Raw genomic sequence first — 19866 nt, forward strand, 5'->3', positions numbered from 1 at the left:
ATGAAAAGATCAGCCATGAACTTTCTGAATGGTGGAGTTGGCTCGAAGGGCCAGATGGCCTTCTCCAGCTCCTGGTTCTTATGTTTGTATGTTCAAGCCTGTTGTGTAGGATAAGCATTTTAAACATTTCAATTAGATGATGCCTCAACCTGCTAATATGTCCACCGCATCTCACCTGAAACTCTCATCCATGTCCTTATTAACTAGCAATTTAAATATTCCAATGCAGCCATATTTGATATTCCATCTTGCAATCTTCACATACTTATACTAATCCCTTCTGCCTGCCCATGGTCCACATCCTCGATTCCTTGCATATGCTTATCTAAAAGCCCCTTAAATTCCCCTATCGTATCTGCGTCCACCACTATCCAGGCAGTGCGTTCCAACTTCTACCACGCTGTGTTTAAAAATAACTTGCCCCCCACATCTTCTTAGAACCTTCCCCCCCTCTCACCATAAATGCATAATCCCTAGTTTTAGGCATTTTAACTCTCAGAAAAAGATCCTGACCGCCAACCCTCAAGGATCAGTGCTGGGTCCACTGCTTTTTGTCATTTCTCTAAATGATTTGTATGTGAACATAGGAGGTATTGTTAGTAAGTTGCAGGTAACACTAAAATTGGAGGTGGAGTGGACAGCCAAGAAGGTTATCTCAGAGTACATCTCACATGGGCCAATGGGCAGTGAATGGAGTTTAATTTAGACAAGTATGAGATGCTGCATTTTGGAAAGATAAATCAGGGCAGTATTTATACATTTAATGGTAAGGCCCTGGGGAGTATTGCTGAACAAAGAGACCTTGGAGTGCAGGTTCATTGTTCCTTGGAAGTGGAGTCCCAGTTAGACAGGATAGCGAAGGCAGCATTTGGTATGCTTGCCTTTATTGGACGATGCAGTGAGTTTAGGATTTAGGAGGTCATGTTGCAGCTGCATATAAGACACTGGTTCGACCACTTTTGGGATATTGTATGCAATTCTGATCTCCCTCCTATAGCAAAGATGTTAAAAAACTTAAAAGGGTACATAAAAGATTTACAAGGATGTTGCCAGGGTTGGAGGGTTTGAGCTACAGGGAGAGGGTCAACAGACTGGGGAAATTTTCTCCCAAGCATCGAAGGCTAAGGGGAGGGCCTTATAGAGGTTTATAAAATCATGAGGGGCATGGATAGGGTAAACAGGTGAGGTCTTTTCCCCAGGATATGGGAGTCCAAAACTAGAGGGCATGGGTTTAAGGTGAGAGGGCAAAGATATGAAAGGGACCTACAGGGCAACTTTTTCATGTAAAGGATGGTGTGTGTATGGTATGAGCTGCCAGAGGAAGTGGGGGAGGCTGGTACAAGTACAATATTTAAAAAAGTCTCTGGGCTGAATGCTGGAAAATGGGTCTAGATTTATACAGGATACCTGAATGGCATGGATGAATTGGACCAAAGAGTCTGTTTTCCTGCTGTTTATCTCTTTGACTCTACAACCTATCTACACACTTGATAATTTTATAGACTTTATCAAATCTCCCTTCAGCCTCCACCACTCCAGTGGGAAAAAAAGCTGAGTTCTTCTAGCAGAGATAATGGGAACTGCAGATGCTGGAGAATTCCAAGATAATAAAATGTGAGGCTGGATGAACACAGCAGGCCAAGCAGCATCTCAGGAGCACAAAAGCTGACGTTTCGGGCCTAGACCCTTCATCAGAGAGGGGGATGGGGAGAGGGAACTGGAATAAATAGGGAGAGAGGGGGAGGCGGACCGAAGATGGAGACTAAAGAAGATAGGTGGAGAGAGTATAGGTGGGGAGGTAGGGAGGGGATAGGTCAGTCCAGGGAAGACGGACAGGTCAAGGAGGTGGGATGCAGTTAGTAGGTAGATGGGGGTGCGGCTTGGGGTGGGAGGAAGGGATGGGTGAGAGGAAGAACCGGTTAGGGAGGCAGAGGCAGGTTGGACTGGTTTTGGGATGCAGTGGGTGGGGGGGGGGGGAAGAGCTGGGCTGGTTGTGTGGTGCAGTCGGGGGAGGGGACGAACTGGGCTGGTTTAGGGATGCAGTAGGGGAAGAGGAGATTTTGAAACTGGTGAAGTCCACATTGATACCATTAGGCTGCAGGGTTCCCAGGCGGAATATGAGTTGCTGTTCCTGCAACCTTCGGGTGGCATCATTGTGGCACTGCAGGAGGCCCATGATGGACATGTCATCAAGAGAATGGGAGGGGGAGTGGAAATGGTTTGCGACTGGGAGGTGCAGTTGTTTGTTGCGAACTGAGCGGAGGTGTTCTGCAAAGCGGTCTCCAAGCCTCCGCTTGGTTTCCCCAATGTAGAGGAAGCCACACTGGGCACAGTGGATGCAGTATACCACATTGGCAGATGTGCAGGTGAACCTCTGCTTAATGTGGAATGTCATCTTGAAGCCTGGGATAGGGGTGAGGGAGGAGGTGTGGGGGCATGTGTGGCATTTCCTGCGGTTGCAGGGGAAGGTGCCGGGTGTGGTGGGGTTGGAGGGCAGTGTGGAGCGAACAAGGGAGTCACGGAGAGAGTGGTCTCTCCGGAAAGCAGACAGGGGTGGGGATGGAAAAATGTCTTGGGTGGTGGGGTCGGATTGTAGATGGCGGAAGTGTCGGAGGATGATGCGTTGTATCCGGAGGTTGGTAGGGTGGTGTGTGAGAAAGAGGGGGATCCTCTTAGGGCGGTTGTGGCGGGGGCGGGGTGTGAGGGATGTGTTGCGGGAAATACGGGAGACGCGGTCAAGGGCGTTCTCGATCACTGTGGGGGGAAAGTTGCGGTCCTTGAAGAACTTGGACATCTGGGATGTGCGGGAGTGGAATGTCTTATCGTGGGAGCAGATGCGGCGGAGGCGGAGGAATTGGGAATAGGGGATGGAATTTTTGCAGGAGGGCGGGTGGGAGGAGGTGTATTCTAGGTAGCTGTGGGAGTCGGTGGGCTTGAAATGGACATCAGTTACAAGCTGGTTGCCTGAGATGGAGACTGAGAGGTCCAGGAAGGTGAGGGAGGTGCTGCAGATGCCCCAGGTGAACTGAAGGTTGGGGTGGAAGGTGTTGGTGAAGTGGGTGAACTGTTCGAGCTCCTCTGGGGAGCAAGAGGCGGCGCCGATACAGCCATCAATGTACCAGAGGAAGAGGTGGGGTTTGGGGCCTGTGTAGGTGCGGAAGAGGGACTGTTCCACGCAACCTACAAAGAGGCAGGCATAGCTGGGGCCCATGGCCACCCACTTAGTCTGTAGGAAGTGGGAGGAGTCAAAAGAGAAGTTGTTAAGGGTGAGGACGAGTTCAGCTAGGCGGATGAGAGTGTCGGTGGAGGGGGACTGGTCGGGCCTGCGGGACAGGAAGAAGCGGAGGGCCTTGAGGCCATCTGCATGCGGAACGCACTTGACCGCGTCTCCCGTATTTCCTGCAACACATCCCTCACACCCCGCCCCCGCCACAACCGCCCCAAGAGGATCCCCCTCATTCTCACACACCACCCTACCAACCTCCGGATACAACGCATCATCCTCCGACACTTCCGCCATTTACAATCCGACCCCACCACCCAAGACATTTTTCCATCCCCACCCCTGTCTGCTTTCCAGAGAGACCACTCTCTCCGTGACTCCCTTGTTCGCTCCACACTGCCCTCCAACCCCACCACACCCGGCACCTTCCCCTGCAACCGCAGGAAATGCTACACTTGCCCCCACACCTCCTCCCTCACCCCCATCCCAGGCCCCAAGATGACATTCCACATTAAGCAGAGGTTCACCTACACATCTGCCAATGTGGTATACTGCATCCATTGTACCCGGTGTGGCTTCCTCTACATTGGGGAAACCAAGCGGAGGCTTGGAGACCGCTTTGCAGAACACCTCCGCTCAGTTCGCAACAAACAACTGCACCTCCCAGTCGCAAACCATTTCCACTCCCCCTCCCATTCTCTAGATGACATGTCCATCATGGGCCTCCTGCACTGCCACAATGATGTCACCCGAAGGTTGCAGGAACAGCAACTCATATTCCGCCTGGGAACCCTGCAGCCTAATGGTATCAATGTGGACTTCACCAGTTTCAAAATCTCCCCTTCTCCTACTGCATCCCTAAACCAGCCCAGTTCGTCCCCTCCCTCCACTGCACCACACAACCAGCCCAGCTCTTCCCCCCCCCCACCCACTGCATCCCAAAACCAGTCCAACCTGTCTCTGCCTCCCTAACCGGTTCTTCCTCTCACCCATCCCTTCCTCCCACCCCAAGCCACACCCCCATCTACCTACTAACCTCATCCCACCTCCTTGACCTGTCCGTCTTCCCTGGACTGACCTATCCCCTCCCTGCCTCCCCACCTATACTCTCTCCACCTATCTTCTTTAGTCTCCATCTTCGGTCCGCCTCCCCCTCTCTCCCTATTTATTCCAGTTCCCTCTCCCCATCCCCCTCTCTGATGAAGGGTCTAGGCCCGAAACGTCAGCTTTTGTGCTCCTGAGATGCTGCTTGGCCTGCTGTGTTCACCCAGCCTCACATTTTATCTTTGAGTTCTTCTAGCCTCTCCTTATAGCTCATACCCTCTAATTCTGGTCAACCTCTTCTACGCCCTGTCCAAAGTCTCCACATCCTTCCTGTAATGTAGCAACCAGAACTGAACACAGTACTCTAAGTATGGCCTAAGCAAAGTCTTAAAAAGCTGCAACACAACATCCTAACTCTTGTGCTCAATTCCCCGACCAAAAGAGGCACGCTTGCCCTACGACTTCATTTTAAACTATCCTATATATATATATGAGGCCACTTTCAGGGAGCTGTGGGCTTAAACCACTCTAGGCATCAATGCTGTTCAGGGTCCTGCCACTAAGTGTATACTTTTCTTTAACATTTGATCTCCCAAAGTCCAGGACCTCACACTTACCTGCATTAAACTCCATCTGCTATTTCTCTGCCCATATCAGCTTCTAACTATATCCCGCAACTCAACCAATCCCTGCACTGGCTGCAAACTTAATAGCCCATAGGAGGCATGTAAATTTGGAGAATGCACCAAAATTGGTGGTATGGTGCACAGTGAAGTAGGTAATCTAAGAGCATAACAGGACCTCAATCAACGGGCTAGTGGAGTTTAATTCAGATAAATGCATTTTGGTAAATCAAACCAGGGCAAGACTGAAACAGTTAATGGTAAGGCCCCAGGGAGTGCTATCGAACAGAGACACCTACGGCACAAAGTTCCTTGAAAGTGGCGTCTCAAGTAGACAGTGCGGTGAAGGCAGCATCTAGCATATTTACCTTTGTTAGTCAGAGCACTTGGTACAGGAATTGGGGCTTCATGTCATAGCTGTACAAAAAAGTAAGGTGACATTTTGAGTACTGCGTACAACCCTGGTCAGCCTGCTACAGGAAGGATGTTATTAAAATGGAAAAGGCGCAAAAAAGATTTACAAGGATGTTACAGAGACTGGAGGGTGTGAGTTATAATAAGAGGCTGGACAGGTTGGGGCTTGTTTCTTTGGAGCATAGGAGGCTTGAGTGACCTTTAGAGATTTATAAAATCATAAAGGGCATCGACATCCAAGGACTTTTCCCCAGGGTAGGGGAGTCCAAAACTACAGGGCATAAGTTTAAGGCGAGAGGGGAAAGATTTAAAAGGGACTTGAGGGGCAACTTGTTCATCTCAGGTGGTGTGCATATGGAATGAGCTGTCAGAGGAAGTGGTAAAGGCAGGTACAGTTACAACATTTAAAAGATATTTGGACAGGTGGATGGGTAGGAAAGGTTTACAGGGATATAGGCTAAATGCAGGCATGGACAAGTTGGGCTGAAGGGCCCGTTTCTGCGGTGTATGCCTCAATGACTGAGTGAATAAATGATTTTACTGGCATGTGTATTTTATGCTAAGAAATACAGTAAAATACACTCGGACATTAATGAACCAGGTGGGTGTATAGAAGTTGCTGATGGTCTCTGCAATGGTGATCATAAAACTGTTTCAATTCCATATTGTTTAGAAATTTAATCGAAGTTAAATTCCATCAGCTTTTTCTCCTGAGAACGACCCTGACACCTCCATCTCCCTCCAATGAAGTATCTATTCTATGTTAAGAGTTCTGTAAAAGTGTATGCTGTTGAGATGTTGCATTTTGGAAAGGCAAATCAGGGCAGGACTTATGCATTTAATGTTAACGTCCTGGGGAGTGTTGCCAAATAAACAGACCTTGGAGTGCAGGTTCATAGTTCCTTGAAACCAGAGCTGCAGGTAGATAGGACAGCGAAGGTAGTGTTTGGTATGTTTGCCTTTATCGGTCAGTGCATTGAGTATAGGAGTTGTGAGGGAATGTTGCGACTATACAGGACATTGGTTAGGCCACTTTTGAAACATTGTTCCTATAGCAGGGTGACTAACATTGTGCGCAATTCTGTGAAACTTGAAAAGACTCAAAAGATTTACAAGGATGTTGTGAGGGTTTGAGCTATAGGGAGAAGCTGAATAGGCTGTTTTCCTTGGAGCATGAAAGGCTGAGAGGTTACCTTACAGATGTTTGAAAAAATCATAAGGGATATGGATACAGTAAACAGACAAGGTCTTTTCCCTGGGGTTGGGGGCGGGGGGGTGCAAAAACCAGAAGGCATAGGTTTAAGGTGAGAGTGGAAAAATATAAAATGGACCTCTAAGGAGCAACTTTTTCAAGCAAAGGATGGCGAATGAATGGAATGAACTGCCAGAGAAAGCAGTAGTTGCTGGTACAATTACAAAATTTAAAAGGCATCTGATGGGTACATGAATAGAAAGGGTTACAGGGACATGAGCCAAATGTTGCGGGGAGGACTAGAAATATCCAGGATATCTGGTCGGCATTGACAAGTTGGACCAAAGGGTCTGTTTCTGTGCTGCACATCTCTATGAATCGATAACTCCATGCATCAATAGTTGTGTGAAACAATTACTTTTGCACCCAGGAGTCAGGCAGAGCTGCATATCCAACTTTCACAGCTCGTACAAACCTGCAACACTAATTTGGATATCAGACATTATTTTGGAGACAACAAGCATCATACCGATATTAAAATCAGATTTCATTAGCTAATGTCTGCAATCTTACAGCATCACATCTTACAGTTTTTAATTATGCAACACAGATATCAAAACTAGGCATGTTACAACAGCAGCAATAGCAACTTGCACTCACATCGTGTATTTTAAATGGTTAAAATGTCCCAGGGCCTAGCCAGGAGACATTGCCGTTGAAATAAACTAACCATTGCTGAAATAGTCATCTTGATCTTTTCACAGCAGCAAAGGGTTTCCACATTGATTTTTCATGCACCATCTTGACTGTTTTAATTTCCAGCTTCCATCTTTCTGTACCCAAATGTCACTCACTTCCCGAACCACCAATTAGGGAAAGAAAGAAAAAAAAAGGCTATACCTCATTATTGGTGTAGTGCAGGCTCATCGGCTGACCAAAGGCAACCTTGGCTTTAGTGGCAATATCTTCAAGGAGGACTGGCCTGGGAAACTGAAGGATTCTGTACGGGGAGTGGAGAGAGAGAGAGAGACGAGGGGAGAGAGAGAGAGACGAGGGGAGAGAGAGAGAGACGAGGGGAGAGAGAGAGAGACGAGGGGAGAGAGAGAGAGACGAGGGGAGAGAGAGAGAGAGACGAGGGGAGAGAGAGAGAGACGAGGGGAGAGAGAGAGACGAGGGGAGAGAGAGAGAGACGAGGGGAGAGAGAGAGAGACGAGGGGAGAGAGAGAGAGACGAGGGGAGAGAGAGAGAGAGACGAGGGGAGAGAGAGAGAGACGAGGGGAGAGAGAGAGACGAGGGGAGAGAGAGAGAGACGAGGGGAGAGAGAGAGAGACGAGGGGAGAGAGAGAGAGAGACGAGGGGGGAGAGAGAGAGAGAGACGAGGGGAGAGAGAGAGAGAGACGAGGGGAGAGAGAGAGAGAGAGACGAGGGGGGAGAGAGAGAGAGAGACGAGGGGAGAGAGAGAGAGAGACGAGGGGAGAGAGAGAGAGAGACGAGGGGAGAGAGAGAGAGAGACGAGGGGAGAGAGAGAGAGAGACGAGGGGAGAGAGAGAGACGAGGGGAGAGAGAGAGACGAGGGGAGAGAGAGAGACGAGGGGAGAGAGAGAGACGAGGGGAGAGAGAGAGACGAGGGGAGAGAGAGAGACGAGGGGAGAGAGAGAGACGAGGGGAGAGAGAGAGACGAGGGGAGAGAGAGAGACGAGGGGAGAGAGAGAGACGAGGGGAGAGAGAGACGAGGGGAGAGACGAGAAGGGAAGAGGAGAGAGAGAGAGAGAGAGAGAGAGAGATAGTGAGTTTCTGTCTCCAGTAGCACTCCTGGGACAACTGAACCATCAGAGCAGCTAGAGAGCTGCAGACTGCAGCACTCCTCATACTTCACAACTGTGCCAACAAGTGGATTTAATTAACTCCAAATCCCAAAGAGGTTTTTATCTTCAAAGTCAGTAGTTTGTTTGCTTTCCAGAAGTGATCAGGACCTTCAAACAGAAAATGCTTTAAAAGTATTCGTGATAATGGGAACTGCAGATGCTGGAGAATCCAAGATAATAAAATGTGAGGCTGGATGAACACAGCAGGCCCAGCAGCATCTCAGGAGCACAAAAGCTGACGTTTCGGGCCTAGACCCTTCATCAGAGAGGGGGATGGGGTGAGGGTTCTGGAATAAATAGGGAGACAGGGGGAGGCGGACCAAAGATGTTGAGAAGATAGGTGGAGAGGAGAGTATAGGTGGGGAGGTAGGGAGGGGATAGGTCAGTCCAGGGAAGACGGACAGGTCAAGGAGGTGGGATGAGGTTATTAGGTAGGAGATGGAGGTGTGGCTTGGGGTGGGAGGAAGGGATGGGTGAGAGGAAGCATAGGTTAGGGAGGCAGAGACAGGTTGGACTGGTTTTGGGATGCAGTGGGTGGGGGGGAAGAGCTGGGCTGGCTGTGAGGTGCAGTGGGGGGAGGGGACGAACTGGGCTGGTTTTCGGATGCAGTGGGGGAAGTGGAGTCCATCCACTCCCCCTCCCATTCTTTAGATGACATGTCCATCATGGGCCTCCTGCAGTGCCACAATGATGCCACCCGAAGGTTGCAGGAACAGCAACTCATATTCCGCTTGGGAACCCTGCAGCCCAATGGTATCAATGTGGACTTCACCAGCTTCAAAATCTCCCCTTCCCCCACCGCATTCCAAAACCAGCCCAGTTCGTCCTCTCCCCACCACGGCACCACACAACCAGCCCAGCCCTTCCCCTCCACCCACTGCATCCCAAGACCAGTCCAACCTGTCTCTGCCTCCCTAACCTGTTCTTCCTCTCACCCATCCCTTCCTCCCACCCCAAGCCGCACCTCCATCTCCTACCTACTAACCTCATCCCACCTCCTTGACGTGTCCGTCTTCCCTGGACTGACCTATCCTCTCCCTACCTCCCCACCTATACTCTCCTCTCCACCTATCTTCTTTTCTCTCCATCTTTAGTCCGCCTCCCCCTCTCTCCCTATTTATTCCAGAACCCTCACCCCATCCCCCTGTCTGATGAAGGGTCTAGGCCCAAAACATCAGCTTTTGTGCTCCTGAGATGCTGCTGGGCCTGCTGTGTTCATCCAGCCTCACATTTTATTGTGCTTTAAAAGTAATTAGCTTTAAGAGAATTCCAGGTTCCTGTTGGCTCATCCAGAAGATCTGATGGAGCAATCTAAATGTTAATTCAAACTTTCATTTTATGCTCATCAAGAGGAGAGATGTTGGTGTGGTGAAATGGAATACTTTCCAACATCAATTAGGAGAATTCTGACTGTGAAAATGGCACATCAAATAGCAGCCTTCTGTTCCACTAGTCCAAACTGAACATGTTCTGACACCAGTCAGACTCCATCACAGTTTAAGTAGTTCATTACAGCAACAGCCAACTTCTATTTTGCCAACTTCTATTTTACAAATACATTCAGCTCATACTCCCCATAGAAAAATCGACATTACCAACATCTCAGGTTTTTCCTTCTGCAACAAAGGTTCGTTAGGTTGACTCCTGGGACAGGTCTGTCCACAGAGGAGACTGTGTGATGGGCTTGTATTCTCAGAGTTTTATAAAAATAACAAGTGATCTCATTGGGATGTAAAAAATATTTGAAAGCTTGATGTTAAGAGGCTGCTTTCTCAGACTGGGGAATCTAGAATACAGGGTCATTTTTTTTCAGGATAAGTGGCCAGTCATTTACAACTGATGAACTGAAAGTTTCTTCACCTAGGGAACATAGGAAATAACGTAGGAAATGTAGGAGATCACCCCTCATTTGTCTCAACTATAGAGAATTTAGGCCCAAACTCCTCAAACTGCCATTCAGAGGCTAATCCTACCATCCCAGGAATTAACCCAGTGGATTCTGGCTGTACTACTTTTATGGAAAACATAACCTTTTTCAAGTAAGGCAATGAAAACTGTACCCAGTACCGCAGGTGTGATCTCACCAAGGTTGAATAAAATTGAAGCAAGATATTATATCTGTAGTCATACCCTCTTGCAATAAAGGCCAACCTACACTTCACATCCCAAATTGCTTGCGCACCTGTATGTTAGACAGACTTATGAACAAGAACACCTGGGCACATTTGGACATGAACACACTGCAACTTCACACCACGTAAGAAATGCTGCCATTTCTGTTTCTTCCCCAAAGTGGATAACTTCCCTTTTTCTTCTATTACATTCTTTGTACCATACTCTTAGAATTCACTTCGAGGTTTGTGGATCTTTAGAACTTTTCTATCCCAGAAAACTAGGATTAGACAGTTACTGAACATATTCAAGAATGCATCAACAGATTTTTAGTCTCTAAGAAAATTATGGGAATTGCAAAGTCAGGTTATATACAAACTGCATGAGGGAGAAGACTGTTTAATAACACCACAAGATTGTGGCTGATCTAAGTGCAACTTCAAATCCAGATTCCCACCCACCCCTGATAACCTGTTATCTCCTTGCTTAACAAGGATCTACGTATCACTAACTTGAAAATAACCAAAAACTTTGCTTCCAACAGTTTATCAGGAAGAGTGTTCCAAATTGTATTTGGAACCACTCCTTCCACTACCAACGCTCAGAGCACAAGTGTATACTATGTACCAGATACATGGCAGAAATTCACCAAAGATCCTCAGACAGCACCTTCCAAACCCATGACTACTTCCATCTAGAACAAAAAGAGCAGCAGACATGTGGGGACACCACCCCCTCCAAGTTCCCCTCCAAGTCACTCACCGTCCTGGCTTGGAAGTATATTGCCACTCCTTCGCTGTCACTGGGTCAAAATCCTGGAATTCTCTCCTTTATAGCATCGTGGTTCAACCTACAGCAGGAGGACTGCAGCAGTTCAAGAAGGCAGCTCACCACCACCTTTTCAAGGGCAACTAGTGATGGGAAAGAAATGCTGGCCAGCCAGCAATACACACATCCCACAAATGAATAGGAAAACAAATAATCTCATAAGCAGCGGAGAAACAATTTTACTCATCCTGGAATTAAATGGACTATCCCTATTTTTTAAACAGTGACCCTTAAATCTTGATGCTCCCAAAAAATGAAACATTCTCTCCAAATGTAACTTGCCATGTCCCCTTACGATCTCATATGTTTCAATCAAGTCACCTCTTTATCTAAACTCCAGTTGAGACTGTCCACCCTTTCCTTATAGGGCAATGTATTAATCTAGTAAACCTTTTTTTTAAAAACTGCTTCCAACAATTTTACATCCTTCTTTAAGTAAGGAGCCCAGTACAATGCAGAATACTCCAGGTGCAGTCTTTTCTGTGCCCTGTATAATTGAATCATTACCCCCTCACTTGCGCATTCAATTCTCCTCACAATAAATTATAACATTCTAATGGTTTTCCTTATTACTTGATGTGCATGAGAATTCCCAGGTCCCTCTGCACCCAAGTCCTCTCAATTTCTCACCATTTAGATAAAATGCTTTCGCTTTCATTCTGCCAAATGGACAATCTACATTATACCTTTTTGGCCACATCTTTTCTCAGTCACTTAACCTAGCTTTTTTTTGTGATGTCCTCTTCACAATTCACTTTCCTAACACTCTTTAGGTCACCGAAGTTCAAACAAAAGGCCAGCTTCCACCTTATTGAATGGCAGAGCAAAATTCAGAGTTTCCTATATTATTAACCTGGATCTGGTTCCTCCACTTGCCTTTCACCCAACCACTACTTTCTCTTTGGAATATTTCCCTGTCTTAATGTTGCAATTTCCTGTTGCTTGAATTTTTTCTTTATTTCTCATTCATTCCCTCCACCCATCTGCGCTTGATGCCCCACAAACTACCTTTGTTCAACTAAGGCTCTCTATCCCTTGATTTCTAGCTCATGATCTCTGCCAACTTCTGGAATCCACAATGTGGAGATGTTCGTGTTCGACAGGGGTGGACAAAATCAGAAGCCACACGACACCAGGTTATACTCCCAACAGGTTTGTTTGAAATTGCAAGTTTTCTCAGTCCTGCTCCTTCATCAGGTGAAGTGGAGGGAAATGCTCAGACACAGAATATATACGCGGATATGTGTGTATATTTTATGCTGTGTGCTTCTCTCCATTTCACCTGACAAAGGAGCAGCACTCCGACAGCTTTTGATTTCAATAAATCTGATGGGATATAACCTGGTGTCGTGTGACTTCTGACTTTGCCCACTTCTTGAAAATTTGTCTGTGCAGTTTGTGCTCTTCTCTTCCCAATATCTGACATCTCAGTGGCCACTGAATGTTTATCATAGCCAACACAGTGAAACCAAATGAGATTATCAAAACTATGGTAAAATAAAGAGCTGGATCACATCTGTTCTAACTTAGTTAAGGAGGACAAAAACTGCACATAGTATCCCAGTTTTAGACTCATCAAAACCCCATATAACTGCAGCAAGACTACCTTATTGCTATACGTCAGGAAAGAATGGTTGGGGGGGGGAGGGGGGGGAGGGAGAGTGCATAGAACAACGGCACAATAAAAGAAATAGAGAGACAGATACGAGTGGAAATATAGAAAAATATTCTGAACATATGTAGACATACATATTCAGGTAATGTACAGAGTACTTGAAATCACAAGGAAACAAAAATCTGATAGACAGTGACTCAAGGATCAGTTACTGACAAAAACAAAAATGGCAAGGATCAGGCAGATGCCATGTATTCCCTGGAGGATGTGCACGTTTTTGGTTGGGCCAGCATTTAATGCCCATCTATGATTGCTGTCGAGAAGGTGATACTGAGCTGTCTTCTTGAACTATTTCAAGCTATATGCTGTAGAGATATCCATAACGTTGTTGGGAAGAGTTCTAGGATTTTAACCCAGCAGCAGTGAAGGAATGACAATTTATTTCCAAGTCAGGCTATTGTGTGGCTTCAGAGGAATTTGCAGATGGTGTTGAGCATCTGCAGCTCTTGTCCTTCTAGATAGTAGGGGTTGTGCATTTGGAAGGTGCTATCCAATGAGCCTTGGTGAGTTTCTGCAGTGCATCTTGTAGATGGCATATACTGCTGCTACAATGCGTTGATGGTGGAGGGAGTGAATGCTTGTGTGCTTGCTGCCAATAAGCAGGCTGCTTTGGCCTGGATGGATAAGCTTCTCAAATGTTGTTGGAGCTTCCTGACTTGTGTCTTGTAGCTGTTGAACTTGCTTTGGAATCACAAGGTAAGTTTCCAATTGAAGGATTCCTCGCCTCTGACCTGCTCTTGTAGGTACAGTATTTTTTATGGCTGGGTCCAAGTGAATTTTGACCAAGGGTAATACCCAAGATGCTCATAGTGGGGGATTCAGTGATGATAATGCTGTTAAATGTCAAGGAGCAAAGATTAGAAATGGTCAATGCCCAGCACTTGCGCGGCACAAATGACTGTTGACTCTTATCACCCCAAAGCTGAATATCGTCCAAATCTTGCCGCATTTGAACATGGACTACTTCGGTATCTGAGAAGTCATTATTGAGCAATCATTGGTGAACATCCCCACTTCTGACCTTATTATGGAGAGAAGGACAATGATGATGCAGCTGATAAGGGGTGAGCTAGGATGTTTCCACGAGGAACTTCTGCAGCGGTGTCCTGGAACTGGGATGGCCGACCTCCAACAATCACCTGTGTGCCAGATCTGACTCCAACCAGTCGAGAGTTAGCACCCCATCATCACCCGCACCCGCACCCATACCGATTCCCATTGATTCTGGTTTTGCTAGGGCTCTGCCAACTTGGTCAAATGCAGCCTTCATGTCAAGGGCTGTCACTCTCACCTCACATCTGAATTCAGCTCTTTTGGCCATGTGTGAACCAAGGCTGTAATGAGTTCTGGGAGTGCTGGTCCAGGACTCGCAGGTAGAGTCCGTGATTAAGAAAGCAAATGTAATGTTGTCGTTTATCTCAAGAGGGTTGGAATATAAAAGCAGCGATGTGCTTCTGAGGCTGTATAAGGCTCTAGTTAGGCCCCATTTAGAATACAGTGTCCAATTTTGGGCCCCACACCTCAGGAAGGACATACTAGCCCTGGAGCGTGTCCAGCGGAGATTCACACGGATGATCCCTGGAATGGTAAGTTTAACGTATGATGATACTCATTAGAGTTTAGAAGGTTGAGGGGAGATCTAACAGAAACTTACAAGATAATGTATGGCTTAAAAGGGGTGGACGCTAGGAAGTTATTTCCATTAGGCGGGGAGACCCGGACCCGTGGGCACAGCCTTAAAATTGGAGGGGGTAAGTTTAAAACGGAAATAAGATGACATTACTTCAGCCAGAGAGTGGTGGGCTTGTTGAATTCATTGCCACGTAGTGCAGTGGAGGACGGGACGTTGAATACCTTCAAGGCAGAGATCGACAAATTCTTGATCTCAGAAGGAATCAAGGGCTACGGGGAGAGTGCAGGGAAGTGGAGTTGAAATGCCCATCAGCTATGATTTAAATGGCAGAGTGGTCTCGATGGGCCGAATGGCCTTACTTCCACTGCTATGTCGAAATGTGTGGCTCGTTCTATAGCACAATTTTTCAGTAATAGTGTTGGAATGTCATAGCAGTATGCAGTCTTTGCAGTGTGTTGTGTCTCAAAACACTTACTGATTTAAAAAAAAATTCACAGGATATGGGCATCGCTGGCTAGGTCGGCATTTACTGCCTATCCCCCAAGTGTCAACCACATTGCTATGGATCTGGAATCACATGTAGGCCAAATGAATAAGGACAGCAGATTTCCATCCCTAAAGGACATTAGTGAGTTTGATGGATTTTTACATGATCATTAGGCAAGCATTTTATTCCAGATTATTACTGAATTCAAATTTCATCATCTATCAAACTAGGATTCAAATCCTTTTCCCCAGAACAAGAATTTGGAGTTCTGGATTACCGGCATTGTCAGTATCACTATGCCAGCACCTCCCCCTAACAGTCACCTTGAAATCATATGAGTCAACTGAATTAGGTGAAAACTGGCATCCATGATGTTGCGGGCCTTTGGAGGAGGCTGAGGTGGATTATCCACTCAATAATTTTTGCTGAACATTTGTACAAATGCCCTAGCCTTATTTTTTGCACTATGCGCTATGTTCCCTCATAGATAGAGTTGGGGATAATAGTGCAGCCTCTTCCTTCTGTGAGTAGTATAATTGCCCACTAGCATTCACAATAGGGTACTGCAGAACTGCAGAGCTTAGTTCTGATCTGTCTGTTGCAGAATCAATGAGCCCCGTCTATCAGTTGCTGCTTCTTGTTGCTCAGATGCAAGTAGTCCTGTTTTGTAGCTTCACTAGGTTGACACCTCATTTTTTAGGTCTGCCTGGTCCTTATGGTCGAGTACAACTCCTATTAATAGAAGAGAATAAAATATGATGCCTCACCTTTTCTCACCACGGTATTCAAACTTGACTCGAATATCATTCTGGAATTGAACAAATTCAGGAAATTAACTATTTCTACGCAAGCAAATAAGCCTTGTCAGAAATTATTTATTCATGGAATTTGGTTGTCACTGGCTGAGCCAAGATTTATTAGCCACCCCCAATTGCCACGAGGGCAGTTGAGAACTAACCAGTGGGTCTGACGTCACATGTAGGCCAGACCAGGTAAGGATGGCTAAGTTCCTTTCTAAACAGACATTCTTGAACAAGATGGGTTTTTACTACAGTCAGAAGTGGCTATGCGTTTGTCATCAGACTATCTTTTAATTTCACATTTTATTGAATTCAAGAGCTGACTACTCCTGTAACCTGTAACAGACCTGTAGCTGTATGAAGTGAATCAGTAGAGGGTGACAGACAACCAGATCAGAAAAGCGTGTGACAAATGTCTTTTAAAATTCTAACGGGACTAGACGGGCAGATCTAACAGGGCAGATGCATCTGTCACCATCTGTCATGATGGGATTCAAGCCCACGTCTCCAGAACATAATTCAGGATTACTAGTTGGGTGCCATTATTACAACACCACTGCCTCTCCATGAGCATTATAAATAAGGGAAAGGGAAAAACAAAGACTCTAGCCAATAACCCAAAGCCTTTTCCACACGTCAACCTCCAACAAATACCAACCCACTCATTTTGTCCTTCAATCCCTTGCTTACTAAAAGGACATCTAGATTACACTTTGAACTAACTGTCATCATGCACTACAATAGCATTTTGAATCAAACAGCCTCTTACACTGGAGGTTCTAGCCTTCGAATTTATTCGGAGAGTTGTTTTGTACTCTGCAACATTACATTATTCTACAACAGACATATCCTACCCACACCCACTTGGCTGTGCCAGTGTTTAAGTCCCACAAGAACAACTGCTCACTTTCTCACCTCACTCATCAACATATCTTACCTTTCCTTTCTCCCTAGTGTTTTTATCCAACTACTTGCTGTTTTATGTTTTCACCTCAACTAGCCCATGAAATATTAAGTTCTCTATCCTAGTTACACTAAGTAAGGAGGTTTCTCCGGAATTCCCTATTAGATTTATGATTATTTCAGTTTTTGAACTCCTACATGTGGAAATGTTAAAGTGAAGAGCTGACTATTCCTGTAACCTGTAACAGACCTGTAGCTGTATGACGTGAATCAGCAGAGGGTGTCAGACAACCAGATCAGAAAAGCGTGTGACAAATGTCTTTTAAAATTCTAACAGGACTAGACGGGCAGATCTAACAGGGCAGATGCAGGGAGGATGTTCCCGATGGTGGGTGTGTCCACAATCAGGGGTCACAGTCTGAGGATTGGAGGTAGAGCAATTAGGATGGAGATGAGGAGACATTTCTCCACCCAAAGAGTGGTTAGCCTGTGGAATTCATTACCACAGGAAGTAGTTGATGCCAAAACATTGAATGTATTCAAGAGGCAGCTGGATATAGCACTTGGGGCGAATGGGATCAAAGGTTATGGGGAGAAAGCAGGATTAGGCTATTGAGTTGGACAATCAGACATGAACATGATGAATGGCAGAGCAGGCTTGAAGGGCCAACGGCCTCCTCTGCTTCTATCTTCTATGTATGGTTTCTACGTTCTTTGGTTTACACCATAAGACCACCACACAAACAATAAAAACCGAGTAGGCCTTTCTGCCTCTCAAGCTTGTTCCACCATTCAAGAGGATCATAATTGATCTGACATTCCCCATGTTCACTTTCCTGCCCTTTCTCCATGACTTGATTCTTGACACTACATGTACCTGATTACTGGACATGGTGGTCTTCGGTTTCCCTGCATCAGTCAATGGCAGGAGAGGTCGGCTAGCCATGTGGAGCACAGCTAGATCTTGCATGATGGAGTTAAGAGCTTGCTGCTCATCTATAAAAACAAATCAGATTTCAAAATAGTGAAAATCACCTCAAGAGTACAGTCACACCACGCATCTCGGACTTCTCTTGAAGTGTGAAGTCTTCCTGGATAAACTTATTAATGTCAATTAAAAAATGACAGCTTCTTCTTTTAAACCTTTTTGACAATACAAACATGCATTGCGATCACTGCTGCATGCCTCATCTATGCATTAAAATGAGTTTATTACGCCATTGACAGTCGACAGCGAATCCGAGTTTCTTAACGGTAATTGCGTCAATGCCCAGAGGTGCTTGTCTATTCCTGTTTTAAACATGGATATACCCAATAACACGATTGCTCATTCAAGACAGATGGGTAAGATGTGTGTGCAAAAATACCAAAGCACTGCGAATGCTGGAAAAACTCAGGAGGTCTGGCAGCGTCTGTGGACAGAAAGCTGAGTTTACATTTCGGGTTCAGTGACCCTTCTTCAGAGCTAACTGTAGTGAGGAAAAGATTGGTATATATGCTAGAGAGTGTGAGGACAGGGGCAAAAAGAGTAAACGATAGGTAGAGATGAAGCCCAGAGAAAGAGAAAACAGTTGGACAGATAAAGGAATGACAAGGGTCATCCGAGAAGAATTAACAGCTGCTAATGGGGACTGTTAGCGTCTGATAATGGATTGTTTGTGGTAGCAGTTCATGTGGTGACAAGGCCTGGAGTGCAGGGGTTGGTGTGAGGACGTGGCAGAAGGTGCTCAGGCTCAAAAGATTACTGACCCTGAGAAAGGATCACTCCAAAACATTAATTGATTTCTCTTCACAGATGCTGCCAGACCTGATGATCTGTTCCAGCAATTTCATTTTATTGGCTTCCAATTTAGAGCAACCACAGTTCTTTCAGTTTCCAGAAGTTATTGAACTCGATATTCAGTCCAGAAGGTTGCAGAGTTTCCAAGTGGAAAATGAGACGATGTTCTTCACGAGCTTAGCTTGTGCTAAGCTTCACTGGAGCACTGCAGCAAGCCGGAGACAGAACCGTTGGCCAGAGAACATGGTGGTGTGATGAAATGGCACACTACTGGAAGCTTAGGTTTATTTTTGTGGCCAGACATGTGTGTTCTGCACAGCGGTTGCCCAGTCTACGCTGTCTCCCCAGTGTAGAGCAGACTACAGTTGACTGGACTGAATGGAAGTCAAGGTAAATCACTTCTTCACTGGAAAGTGTGCTTGGGGTCTTGGAATGTGGGCTCCTCTCCAGCTGCACTCCATATCCACTCACCCCCTTCTCTAGCATATCTACCAACCTTTTCCTCGCTACAATCAGTTTTGAAGAAGGGTCACTGGACTTGAAACGTTAACTCTGCTTTCTTTCCACACATGTTGCCAGACCTACCGAGTTTTTCCAGGAATTTCTGAAGATGAGTGCACAGTATCCGCAGGTCCACAATCTGGCCACAAGGCAATGCTGCATGTTAATCAGATTCTTCATCGTGGGTGCAAATCACCACCATCTCAAATTTCTCACTGACAAGGCAAGTTACTTTTCTTATCTTACACTATCCCAAGGCACTAACTCCAACATGGTTTTACCAAATCAACTTTAGTATTCCTCCTCTACAAAGAAAATTCATCCCCACCTTAACAAGAAGCAAATCATGGCAAGCGCCTGACTCACCCATGTTGGCAGCAAGATGGCCAAATGGACTTTTAACGGACAGGTGATTCTCCCATCAATAGGCTGAGTTTTACCTAAAACATAAAATGCAAAAAAAATTGCTGTTTTAGTTTTACATTTACCAATATCAATAAGCATCCCAGCCAGCTCTCCCCACCCCTCTTACATCTAATTTAACCCATTCTCAATCTGTATGGTCAACTAACAGAGGGAACTTTCACTCCATCAAACTGAACTAAGGTCCAAGAGGTGAAAGACTAGCCTCTACCCTCATCCGTCACTAAACTCTTCAGGACTTGGTTATTTCAACTGTCAGAGTGGGTGTGGTATTGAGGTGTCTTAAAATAGTGGAATTGATTTGCCCAGCACTAATCAAGTCAGACCGTTTCCAAAAACAGTATCCACATTTTTCTAAAATCG

The 19866-nt window shown here is 46.0% G+C and overlaps 1 protein-coding gene across 4 annotated transcripts in view; it reads right to left on the reverse strand.

The window, feature by feature from the left end:
* Positions 1-19866, reverse strand: part of map3k2 (mitogen-activated protein kinase kinase kinase 2) — a 128005-nt gene that overhangs the window by 61381 nt on the left and 46758 nt on the right. For all 4 annotated transcript variants that reach the window (XM_059647594.1, XM_059647592.1, XM_059647593.1 and 1 more), the window contains 4 exons: positions 19447-19520; positions 17677-17795; positions 15864-15904; positions 7397-7496 (listed from right to left, as the gene is read on the reverse strand). In XM_059647594.1, the coding sequence (XP_059503577.1) occupies positions 7397-7496; positions 15864-15904; positions 17677-17795; positions 19447-19450 (264 nt within the window). In that variant the 5' untranslated portion in view covers positions 19451-19520. The remainder of the gene's footprint in view (positions 1-7396; positions 7497-15863; positions 15905-17676; positions 17796-19446; positions 19521-19866) is intronic.

Source organism: Stegostoma tigrinum, chromosome 7 (assembly GCF_030684315.1).
Source record: "Stegostoma tigrinum isolate sSteTig4 chromosome 7, sSteTig4.hap1, whole genome shotgun sequence".
NCBI classification, from domain to species: domain Eukaryota; kingdom Metazoa; phylum Chordata; class Chondrichthyes; order Orectolobiformes; family Stegostomatidae; genus Stegostoma; species Stegostoma tigrinum.